At 37.8% G+C, this 12,687-nt stretch overlaps 1 protein-coding gene across 5 annotated transcripts in view; it reads right to left on the reverse strand.

Moving 5' to 3' along the window:
- Window positions 1-12,687, reverse strand: part of BLTP3B (bridge-like lipid transfer protein family member 3B) — a 57,972-nt gene that overhangs the window by 15,020 nt on the left and 30,265 nt on the right. For all 5 annotated transcript variants that reach the window (XM_075749389.1, XM_075749416.1, XM_075749407.1 and 2 more), the window contains 7 exons: window positions 9,142-9,324; window positions 8,921-9,039; window positions 6,929-7,070; window positions 5,978-6,171; window positions 2,502-4,000; window positions 1,893-2,068; window positions 341-477 (listed from right to left, as the gene is read on the reverse strand). In XM_075749389.1, coding sequence (XP_075605504.1) covers window positions 341-477; window positions 1,893-2,068; window positions 2,502-4,000; window positions 5,978-6,171; window positions 6,929-7,070; window positions 8,921-9,039; window positions 9,142-9,324 — 2,450 coding nt within the window. The remainder of the gene's footprint in view (window positions 1-340; window positions 478-1,892; window positions 2,069-2,501; window positions 4,001-5,977; window positions 6,172-6,928; window positions 7,071-8,920; window positions 9,040-9,141; window positions 9,325-12,687) is intronic.

The following is a 12,687-nucleotide window of genomic DNA, read 5'->3' on the forward strand; positions in this document are numbered from 1 at the left end:
TTTTAAATATCACATTCAACAGAGTATAAAAGAACATGATAATATTACAAAGTATTGCTATGTACTAAAGCAGAAATATTTTCTGACATTTTTAAGTGGCTACTATCATTTATCAACAGTGGCTATAGAGGAGATAACAAGGACAGAGAATGCTCAGTGTACTTGGATTACATCTTTATTTGTACTTAATACAAGTGCACTAGATCCACAGGCTTCCATAATGCACTAACAAAAGCTCCCAAAACTACTTGAAAAGTCACCTCTAAAAGCATTCATTTTAGCTCTATTTTAAGGATTAATTTACCGAAGCATGTATTCTAATGGAATTCAATAATATTACCATTTCTTCACTAGTTTCATGTGCATTCTCTGAAGCAGCGCTCATGGCATCTGGAGATGACCCATCACAATTTTCAATCACTGTGCCTCCTTCATGGGCATTTTCTGATGGGCTTTGATAGTTTGTGGCTGTAATACCTTCCGTATATACATCAGAAAAAATGCAAAGTTAGCATAGCATAACCTGAATCACTCCCGCACTAAGAATAAAGTCAGTGTCTGTTACTGTATGCATACATTAACTCATTTTTTAAGATGAGTTGAACGGCTCATTAAACAAATATTTATGATTAAACTGCCAAATCCATTCCTCTTACAGAGAGTTCAAAGTTCTAGATGCTATGCAGGTAAGGCAGGATATAGTGACAAAACCAAAATGGCTTTCTTACATGCATTGTTCAAAAATTGTGAAGGGCGTCTTTTAGTCTTCCAATATAAAACTGATCCAGCAGAAAAAAAGGTTAAAGATCTATGCCATGTATCTAAAACAGTGCCATCAGAGCAAACATTTGCTGGTTTATGTTTAGAGAAATAAGCTCTCTATATATATTTGTTAGAGTGATTATGGTAGTGTTTCCTTGACGACTAGAAAGCATGCAGACTTAACCTGCAGTTAAATATTGTTTAACAAGCTAAAAAGACATATAAAGTTTATTTAAAATGGAAAGTGTATTTTATGGCATACTCCCACATAAGCACATGCAGGAATACTCCTACAATCCAAATACAGAACAGGTTTACAAGTGAAGCATTCTTCTCATTATTGCTCTAGCCTGAAAAGAAATCCTACAGAATTCTGTCATTCTTTATTCAAAGTAGAATTTATCAGAAAAGAAGTACCAATAATGTCATCTTATTGTGTTACCTGACATTAGAAAATTCTTTTATCAGTTTTGCCAGGAAGCTACTAGGTCATTATAATTCCATAAGTCCACAAAACTACAGACTATATAGACATAATTACCATATGCCTGAATTCTTCCCTCAGATCAGGAGCACTCACGCACAGATGAGCAAAAACTGGACAAATACCTGCTGTTAGACAGTCAATAGCTAGAAACTGCTCTGTAAGGAACAAGCTGCAAGGAGACTACCAGATCTATCTGCTTGGTAATTAGCATGGTGAGTATTAGTGAAAATCCATTTCTTTTTCACCTACTTTTAAAATTAAAGCTTCTTTACCACTTCAAGCATTACACTGATTCAGAGTACAAACCTGTAAATACTTACAACTAAAGCAACAGCTTTTAAGCTAAGCAGGGCACAGTTCTGCTTAATTCAGCATTACAACATAGCACTGCGATGCTTTTACTCTCCTCAAGAGTAAAATTAAGTAGCGTTTAATTAAGTACACTATTTAAGTAGCATACCTTATTGCTTTCCCTTGAAATGATGTGCTGTGAATATACTTGGTATTACTGACTGGAGAAGCTAACAGAAATAGTGCTGGAAATTATCCAGGATTTGCTGCACTACAATCCTTTTGAGTATTATTTTGGTAATAAACAATATTTTCCTGTATGGCTTAAAAATATTTAGTTAAACCTACTTACCTTTCTCCAGAAAGCTTTGGCTGTCACTTCCATCACTCTCTATCAAATGATCCTCTAGCATCATACTATCAATAGAGATGGTATCCAGAGAGACTTGTGATGGACTTCTCTTCATATTCTTGTAAGAAACAGAGAATGCAGGGAGGTTGGACGGGCAGCGTTCCTTAGGCTTTGCACTTTTTACATGTAAAGACATTAGGAAATTATTATTTAAAATTAAAGGAATTACATAGAAGTTACTTTAAAAAATGGCTCTAAATGAGGCAAGGTAAAATAAAAAAAATCTAATTATTCAGTAATCCTTTGGCAAGACAGAGATAAGCATAGAAACAACATGCATTCCTGTAGATATTTGTGCCAATATTTTTCTCAATATGTATTTCATAGCATTTAAACTGAAAGTAAATAGTTTAAATCAATTAACTAACAATTCATTTTAGCTTTCATTGAATGCTGGATCCTGCATATCTTACATCTTTATATACTTCTAAAATTTTCCATCTACTAGATGCTCACTTCTGCTGACCCTTACTAAACGTATGTGGCCAACAACACTGATAAATACTTTCAAATAATAGGAAAATTTATTTAGCATTAAATCTTCTGTACCTTGATGATGACTGGGATGCAAACATTTTAACTGAAGTAACTTTCTCTTTGTTGATTTCAAGCTCTTCAGATTCTAAGGCAGTTTCTGATTCCAAGTCAGGGACTTGGGGAGGACAGCTTTCAGTTGCACCTTCCTGTTCATTTAACTTATTTGAGAATATGTTTTTATCATCCTCTTTATCAATGAAAAATTCAGTAGAATCTTCTCTTTTATTTAAAATGGATGCTGAATCTCTAGGATGCAAGCTACTTTTGTCACTTAGAGGTCCACAGACCTCCTCTGAATCACTTCTACTAAAAAGTCCACTGCTTCCTCCTTCACTTGTATCTCCCAAACCTTTATCTGATGCATCATCTGAAAATGATGTTCCTTTCTGAAAATCCGTATTACTGTCCGATTTAAACAAAAGAGGATCTATTAAAATTCCTTTATTAACTTCAGCATTCAGAGGCTTGCAGTCATTTACATAATCAAAATTAGTAATACCAGCTTGCACTACCTTATTGCCAACTAATTTACTCTTTGTAGTAAGAGCTTCCCCATTTCCCAAAGGGGAGAGCTCTGATGCCAGAGGACTTTCTTCTTCCACGACTGGAGACTTACAAGGGTTTCCCTGAGTCACTGGATGGAGCAGTAAGGCTAGTTCAGCACTTTTCAGTAAGATCCCAATGCAGACATCTGTTTGCTTTGCAGGTTTTCCTGTCACTGCTTCTACATCATTCCTTAAGTTTTCCAGGAGCAATACAAGGGATTCATGGAGAAACAGCAAAAAAAGATACTGGTAATGATTGATCTGCATGCTTACGTGTTTTTGAACATGGACAAGAACATGTACATCTGCATCAGAGGAAGAGCTTTCAGAAAGCACTCCTGAAGTGTCTGACATTTGAATGCCATTGGTCAAGGGGTCCGTCTCACTGCTGTAATATTCCTTTAAAAGTTTTTTACGTTGCAGTCTATTAGCAAGATCACTAGATTCACTTTTTGGAATGTTCAAAGCTGTCTGATTATGTGATAAAAGCTCTTTTTGTGACTTTGCAAATCTTACTGGCTGGCAAATCCAAAGTGAAAGTGGAAATGAGTCCACAAAGCTTATTGGTCGGCCTTTCCCACTTTTTGTTCCTTCATAATCTATCCAAAACTGGGAAAAATGCAAGGCCCAAACATCAGTAGCTGCAGACGTCTTTAACGCATATTTATTCAATTTTGGGATGATATAACCTTTATAAACATCGTGCATTTTAGTATCTTGTTCATGAGCATGTCTCTGGAAGATTGGATGCAAAAGATTAAAATTCTTCCGGGACTTTGGAAAAGTGGTGAAAGTTCTACTGAAAAATTCACAGTCTTTGAAGTTCTGAAACAAAGCTTCCAGATCAGAGTGTCTGCAGTTTGGCGAGTATCTTGTATTTGTAGCAATCATCTCTGAACTTTGAATGGAAAGTGCACGAGGTTGATCTTTATGAACTTCAGATTTGTTTTCAGATGGGATAATGAACTGCAAGAGAGAAATGTATTTCTTCTAGTTAAAAATATGTAAATTAAGAAGGTATACAATTAAAGAAACAAAATAATAGCCATGACACCTAAAATAAAGAAAAATAACTGTAATTTTATGAGAACTCAAGTATACTAATACACAACAGGGATAAGTCAGGCTCACAGATTATTATTTGTGTTTCCTCTTGTTTTTAAGAAGGATGCTGTGGCATCTAAAACTCAAAGTCTTTGTACAAAAACATAAGGAGTCTCAAAAATGACAGGGTCTCAGGCTTTTCTTATCTGAAGGATTTTGATTTAGGTCAGCTATATTAGGTTGAAGTGTCATTTCTTCAACTCATAAACAGCTTGGCAGAAAGTTTCTTCAAGTGTTCCAAATATTTACAACTTTCAACTCCAAATTACAATTATCTGTTTTTCAATCTGATTTGTCAAATAGGGTTTTTCACTACACTGAGTGCTACAGTATTTTATTTCTATGGCAAGATACAGGGAAACAATTAGATGTGCTAACACAGCTAACATTCTTAACATTGTAGAATACAGAATAGGTATTTTTTGACCATTATCTGATAATCATAATACATTTTTTCAATCATAAAAACTCCTAAACCCCAACAAAATAGTTGAGTATAGTGGATTTAATTTAACTTGCATATCTTTAGTACAAGGTTTAAAGGAAATACATATTTTATGCCAAATCCTGTATCTGATGTTGCTAACATGAACCTTGGCCACACTAGTTTTTCCAGTATCAGTGATACTGCCTTCTGTCACATCTTCATGCTGAATCTAGAAAGATCAGAATTAAAAAGTCATCCTAAAGACACTTAATAGATGGGAGTGATGAAGCTTCTTCATGTAAATAAAAGGACTCTGAACAAAATAACCATATATGTAACTATATAATAATTAACTATATGATACATAAACATCAGGCATACCGATAATAAAAGATTTTTAATTTGCTAGAATAAAAATAATGCAGTTGAGGGATGAAATAATTAATATGAATCCAGGTTTGAGGGACTTATGGGTACTTTTACTTTTATCTTCTCTTAATTTAGTGGGCTATTCACATATAGTAATGCAATATTAGATTAGCCTGTATTTGTAGTTGCCTGGTTGCTATCTCTCAACAATTGTTTTCATTCACTACAAATCATATCCTTTTAAAGTTCCATTAACTATGCACCAAGAGCCTTACAAAGATAACTATCTCTCCACAGGCTGACTTTTTAGAACCCTTGAAACGTCTCCTGTGGACACCAACAAAAAGACTCATTGTTTTGTTCACCTCTGAATCCTGGAAACCAATGCCCAATGCAAATCAAGGGGAAAAAAATTTGTCTGCTCGATAATCCTTCTCCTGTAAAAAAGACAATGGAAGCAAAAATCTGATGTTCAGCTGCATTAACAAGCACCACTTCTCTGGAATAAACACAGAGAACTTGTGTACCTGAACTACAGCCAAGGGCCAGTGCAAAATAAAAAATGGTGAGAATGGGTTTTGGACAAGGAAATAAGCATTCAGGTGAACTACTTTCTTTACTCCACACATTCACTAACAAGACGGAAGAGTTTTGATACACTACAACCAGAAGAACAAGGGAGGGCCCTTGCATTAATATAGAATGCAAATATGAGTTTTTTGCTAGTTATTTTTACTTCGGTACTCAATTTTTTTTCTTCTGCTATGTTAGCTTCATTGAATACAGTGAAATAATTTGTTAATACTCTCATTCAGGTCTTCAGTACAAAACCAAAATACCCCTAGGACATAGATGAAGTAGTGTGGAAGACAGATGTCTGTCTTCAAACCATCATATTTGGCAGTTTTCCAGAGCAGCATTGCTTATTCTGTGGGTTGTTTGTTCATTTATTGCTTATGCTGCTTGGCTAACAGCTTTTCAGAATAAGAGAAAAAGTATTTTCTTCCAAAGAACTACAAAACCCCTCTTCAATGACAGTGTACCTTTAACATTAGTCCATCAACTCTAACATCAACATGTTCATCTGATTTTGAATTGTCATTTAACTTGTACATAGCCATGAACTGAATAAGACTCTGTTTCAAATCCAACACGAACTGATTTAGCCAAAGAATACTTCTCTCATCCAGGGTGAACTGTAAAGCATTCAGCTGGCCATACAAATTTGGACATGGAACTAAAAGAGAAAACAAAACAAAATCATGAGAACAAGTAAAATGTTTAGGGGTTGGCTTTTTTTTGTTTGTTTTTAAAAGAAGTACAGACTTACATTTCACAAGTATTTTACATCAGAGAAAGAACAGAAACCCACTCCTTTGATCCCAAGGAAGAATAAATTGTTAGGGGATACCTAAAGTGATGCTTCTTTCTCTCACTCCAAGCAAGTAACTGAATTTCTGAATGTAAAAAGCTAATCTAAGAATAGAATGAAATCTGAGGAGACAGAGAGAATGTCCTCATTACAGAGGAAGGGCAGGACCAAGGAGATTTGCTGTCGTCCTCAGGTCCCATCCCCAAGAAACGCGCTGTCATTTCTGTATATAAGACAGGGCCAGCCCCATAACATATTAATAAAAGTAACTCCCGCGGATCTTCATTTCATCTTAGATGCTACTGCAATAGTTTGACTTCCTTTATGTAGCCAGATACTATAACTGCAGAAACAATACATGTATGTTGGAGAATGAAGAATTTATATCTCAGTAAAAATGCTGTGAGTGTTTTCAGAGTTAAAAACCATGCTTATAAAAACCCCAGTATTTATAGGAGTTTGCCAGGAGCAAGCACTGTGGAAAGAGAGCAGTGTTGTGTTTTTTCCATTTTAGAAAGCCATTACCTATTTCCAATTGTCAACCTGGAATAAGTATTAAGCTTCATGAAGGTGAAGGTAATGCACAAAATTTATGGTTCAGTACAAACAAAACCAGTCTTACTAGGAAAGTCTTTTCCATCTGGATAGTAATATTCAGTGAATTCAATATGAATAGCTGGCATTTCTGGTGGAAGATAAAGTGATTTTTTATTGCAAGAGATCAGAGCTTTAGGGGAAGAACGACACTGGTCCGCTGTTGAAACCTGTAAAAGATAAAAGATTAACTTCATTAATACATTACATTTTTATGAATCATTAAGCATTTGTAGTTGCAAGGCACTGACCCTAGTAGGGTAACATTCCACTGCTCTCAGATGCAGATCCCCAGCTACACAAAGTGCAGACAACGAGAAACACCTAGTTGCCTTGTAGTAGCAGCAATCTGCACAGAACAGTCTCATGAGAAAACTATATAGTATTAACAGTACCAGATCCCCTTCCTTCATGCGAGGCAGGAGGCAGCAGGTCACTTTCAAAGGCGTTCAGGAGAAGCCTAGAACAATCCCATATCTTTCTTGCAAACACTACAGCTCCTGTATAAACAATTATGCTAGGATGTGGTATATTTGCATACCGTCTGTCCAGAAGGAACCCGTATCTAGATGATAAGGGATAGATAAGCTAGGTAAGTTTATTACACAAATGTCAGAAGTCCTTGTACTGTCACCAGGACAGATTCCAGTACATGGGCCAACTCTCAGCTGTATACTGCTAAACATGGTGTTCAGCATGCACCTGGCAGAGATATGTATACTTGGCTATGCCCAAAGGTCTACTTCACAGGAGAATCAGGACACTATAGAACAGTAATCCTCCCTTTCTCTTTCCTTCCAATGTAAATTATGAAACAAGAAAGAGATCACCTTTTGATACATATTTGACCTTAAATTTCTTGGAATGTACCCTAGTTTAAAAAGTATGTTGTCAAAACAAAGCCCTTTCATCCAACACTTAGTAGGTCAGACCGCTAGTTTGAAATTAGCCAACTTGTTAATATTAAATATATGATGATGTGTACTTGTACTAGTTTCACTGGAAATAATGAATATATAACCTTTATAAGCCTGCTTCAGCCTGTGTAGCTGTTTTCAAGCTGCCAACACCCCTGTGTTAACATGCACAAAAATTCAAGTAATAACAGATCTATTTAGAAAAACAGCTTTTTGTAGATTATATAGAAATAATGACGATTTTAAAAATTGAAAATGTATTTGTGTAGGAAGGAGGAGGAGACAAGCATCTGAAGAGTAGAAAGCAAACAAAAACACCGACAGTAGAAAATTATATTATAAAACCACTTCAAACCCAGATGAAGGCTCCTGGCAGCAAGCTGCAACCTCCCACTCTACCAGAAGTGATATGGCAAAAAACCACTGAAAATTGGAACAAGAGCACGTAGAAGTCACAATGACTAAGGGCACACACTAATAATTTTTGTTAGGACCTGAAATTTAGAGTAGGATCTGCCCATATCACTACCATTCTGCGTTAGAGATATACTCCTTCTCTATTCCAGTTGCCTCCTATTTGCACCAAAGAGTGAATCTGGACCACAGCCAGCAACTAAGACTGCTCACTGAAACAAATGAGGGGGAAAAAAAAAAAATGGTTAAAGTGTCTACTCAAAGTTTCACTGAGGAGAAGGAAGGGATGGAGAAAAATGTAAAGCCTCCTTAATTTAACATTAAAAAAAAAATCCACGTACTTAGAAAAAGATGTCAATAACAAGAGCACGAAACAAACCCACATATTAAAATACTGGGTACCTAACACAGCACAATGCAAAGATGAAATTCCAAATGTCAGGATTTGGGGATCAGTAGAACTTGGAGCCACAACATAATTGCGGTAGAGTATCATCTAATACAGAGTCGGTAAGAAAATATCCACTGATTTTAACAAAGCAGAAGCAGGCCCATAAAGATGTAATCCAATAACAAATGGAAAGACTGCTAGTAATTTCAATGGGCTTCAGAACTGTCCCTTAAAAACCATGGTTATGTAACAGTCAAGGGCAAAGCAGCCCCAGTTTTACTAACTTGAAGAAATGTACCTGATATATATTGAAATCTGCAAGTCTAACCACAATAGGACTAGACATCAGTTTGCCCTTTGGTTGTTGGGAAGATACAGAGGAAGCCCTAGATGTTCCTTTCGGTATCTGTTCCTTGCCTGTAGGAAAGAATAGTGATGGAATCATTGAAAAGAACAGTCTTTTTTAGAATAGTTTCAACATTTCATGGAATTAGAGCATTAGTGGTGCAAACCAAGTACCTGTTTGTAGATTTTGAGGAGATACAGCAGGTGGTGATTTGGGAGGAGAATCTATGACCTGATCTTTCACAGCCTGCTTAAGCAATTCAACATTGCCTTTGAATTCATTTAATAATTCTTTGGCCCATCCACTTCTGGTTTTCGTGGCATCACTGTAATGCATCCAGTGATTGCAGCTGTCTCCTGCAAATAAGAGGAATAGGAAAATACTAACTCATTTGAAAGTTTCCTTCTAACTGGGTAACAAATTTCCACTATTTCACAATTCTTCTTCAAAATATAATCTCATTGCATGCTGTAATTACAGAACAACAGAAGTTATAACAGACATTAAAACAGAAGTTATATATTACATAAAAACAAGTCTCACTGCTTCACAAATTCACTCAGAAAACAACATATTGCCACCTGCCTTTTAACACCACTAACTAATGCTCAAAACATCATTGGATATTTCCAGTTCAAAGAAATCTGATGACACATTAATTTCATATGTGAGAACATGCAAAAAAATGTTTCATTGAAAAAAAAATGTGAGAGCAAGTAACAGAACAATGTTCTCATGCTCACTTTTTCCAAACTTATCTTTCCTGCCAGAACTGTGTCCTAAGAAGTTCCTGGTCCCTTTTCAGAAATGTATTCTTTTAGTCTTGGCTCTCTAGCACCTTTATGGCACACAAACAAGAAGGTAAGTTCAATCAGTGCTGCAGCACATAGCCTTAAAAATCAAGCCCAGTAGAAATTCTTTTATTCCTAACATGTTTCTGTTGATCAAGCATTTAAACCTCTGAAAGATATTGAGATCTCTTCAAACTGTGCCTGTAAAGACAGTCTAACCTGTTCAATAATAAGGATGCAATATAAGTAACTTCTATCAAGTGGTACAACACTCTTTAAATACCAGCATGTGAAAGCTTACTTTATTTTGGACTTAATGAGGTTTTGGATACTTACACCGGGGATGAGAAGATATGGTCGCTATTAAAATAGGAAAATGCTTTAGGAAAAACTTGTGGCTTCAAGTCTAAGTACAAAGATTTCAGCATGGAAGAAACTTTAAGGGAGTGGCCTATCACAAGAGATGACATTTTTCCCCACCCTCCTGCCTCACAGGAGAGGAATAACCTCATGCACCAGTACAGCTTAGGGGCTGACCTGCTGGGAAGTAGTGCTGCAGAGAAGGACCTGGGAGTCCTGGTGGACAAGCAGCTCTCCATGAGCCAGCAGTGTGCCCTGGTGGCCAAGGCGGCCAAGGGTATCCTGGGGTGCATTAAGAGGAATGTGGCCAGCAGGTTGAGGGAGGTTATCCTCCTCCTCTACTCTGTCCTAGTGAGGCCACATCTGGAGTTCTGTGTCCAGTTCTGGGCTCCCCAGTTCAAGAAAGACAAGGAACTATTGGAGAGAGTCCAGCAGAGGGCTACAAGGATGATGAGGGGACTGGAGCATCTCTCTCATGAGGAAAGGCTGAGAGAGCTGGGCCTGTTTAGCCTGGAGAAGAGAAGACTGAGAGGGGATCTGATCAATACTTATAAATATCTAAAAGGTGGATTTCAAGAGGAAGAGCCAGACTCTTTTCAGTGGTGCCCAGCGACAGGACAAGGGGCAATGGGCACAAACTGGAACACAGGAAGTTCCATCTGAACATGAGAAAAACTTCTTTACTCTGAGGGTGATAGAGCACTGCAACAGGCTGCTCAGAGAGATTGTGGAGTCTCCTCCTCTAGAGATACTCAAACCCTGCCTGAATGCAATCCTGTGCAACATGCTCCAGGTGATCCTGCTCTAGCAGGGGGGTTGGACGAGATGATCTCCAGAGGTCCCTTCCAACCCCTACCATTCTGTGATTCTGTGACTTCAGCAAGGCTTTCAACACTGGCTGTAACATGCTTAGTGACAAAATGATGAAGTACTGACTGCACAGTCAGGTAGACTGGAAACTGGCTAATCTGTTGGTCTTCAAGGGTTGGGATCAGCAGCATGAAGTCCAGCTGGAGGCAGTCATCTGTGGAGTACCCCCTGGGCCAATACTGGTGCCAATATATCTTTGTTAATAACGTGGATGATGGGACAGACTGCACCCTCAACAGCTTTGCAGATGGTACAAAACTAGGAGGAATGGTTGATACACCAGGCAGTTGTGCTGCCATTCAGAGGGACTCTCAGAAGGCTAGAAAAGTGATCTAACAGTAATCTCATGAACTTCAAAGGGAAGGCTATGGGCTGACTGGCTGGAAAGCAGCTTCACAGAAAAAACAAAAACCCTCCAAAAAAAACCAAACCCTGAGACAAGTTGAACATGAACCAGTCATGTATCCTTGATGCAAAGAAAGCCAACAGCATGTTGGGTTGCTTAGGAAAAGCATTGTCAGCAGGTTAAAGGGGGTGATCCCTGCCCTTTGCTCAACCTTAGTGAGACCACATCTGGAGTGCTGGGTCCAGTTCTGGGGTCCCCAGTACAAGAAGGCCATGGACTTACTGGAGCAAGTCCAGCAAAGGGTCACAAAGATACTTAAGGGACTGGAACTGAGATAGCCGGTATCATTTAGCCTGGAGAAGAGAAGGCTCAGAGGGATCTTACCAATATGTCTAAGTGTCTGATGGGGGGAGTAAAGATGAAGGAGCCAGATTCTTCTCAGTGGTGCCCACTGACAGGACAAAAGGGAATAAGCACAAACTGATACACAAGAAATTCCACTTAAATTAAAAAAAAAAAAAAAAAAAAAAAAAAGAAGAAGAAAAGAGCTTTTCTACTGTGAGGGTGGTTAAACACTGGTGGACTAGGTTGCCCAGGGAGGCTATAGTGTCTCTGCCCTCAAAGCTATTCCAAACCTAACTGAACACAATCCTGGGAAGCTTACTTTTCATTAATACCAATTTAATCAGAGGGGTTGGACTATACAATCTCCAGAGGTGCCCTCCATCCTCAACTATTCCACAATTCTATCTATGGAGATGTCATTGCCACATTTATCTGTGCAGAGTGAAGAGACAGGCCAGATTGTAACAAGAAAACAATGTTTTAGTGGAGCTGACACTGATGTTACTATCATCTGAATTTATTGCTGGTTGCCCAGGAAGAAAATGCTTTCTAATTTCTCATATTGTCTCAATACATCAGCTCAATCAAGAATATCCTGTGCTGCAAAATTTCCTGTATCATGGCAAAGCAGCAGCTTTCTCTGATCATCATCCAGCAACACATCTGCTGCACAGATAATGGATAAAAGCTTCTGTGAGAGCAGGTCTAGGAGGACTAGTAAAGTGATGGATTGCTGCACAGACAGGTTTACAACATCCAGTAATAGTCTGGCTTATGTTAGGGTTATCACAGTCGATTGACATACAACCTGCTTCATTTTTCTTAAATACTATGAAGGGCGATGGTTGGAAGGCTTGATTTTCAATGGGTTATAAATTTACCCTACAGCAATTATGCCTCAGACTCCCTGTAGAGTCTTTCTGGGTGGGGTGTGTTACAAAAAAACAAACAAAAAACCAACAAGAACCCAATCTGCAAAGATAACTAATTGTTGAAGGCTTTTTTCC

Source organism: Balearica regulorum, chromosome 1 (assembly GCF_011004875.1).
Source record: "Balearica regulorum gibbericeps isolate bBalReg1 chromosome 1, bBalReg1.pri, whole genome shotgun sequence".
NCBI classification, from domain to species: domain Eukaryota; kingdom Metazoa; phylum Chordata; class Aves; order Gruiformes; family Gruidae; genus Balearica; species Balearica regulorum.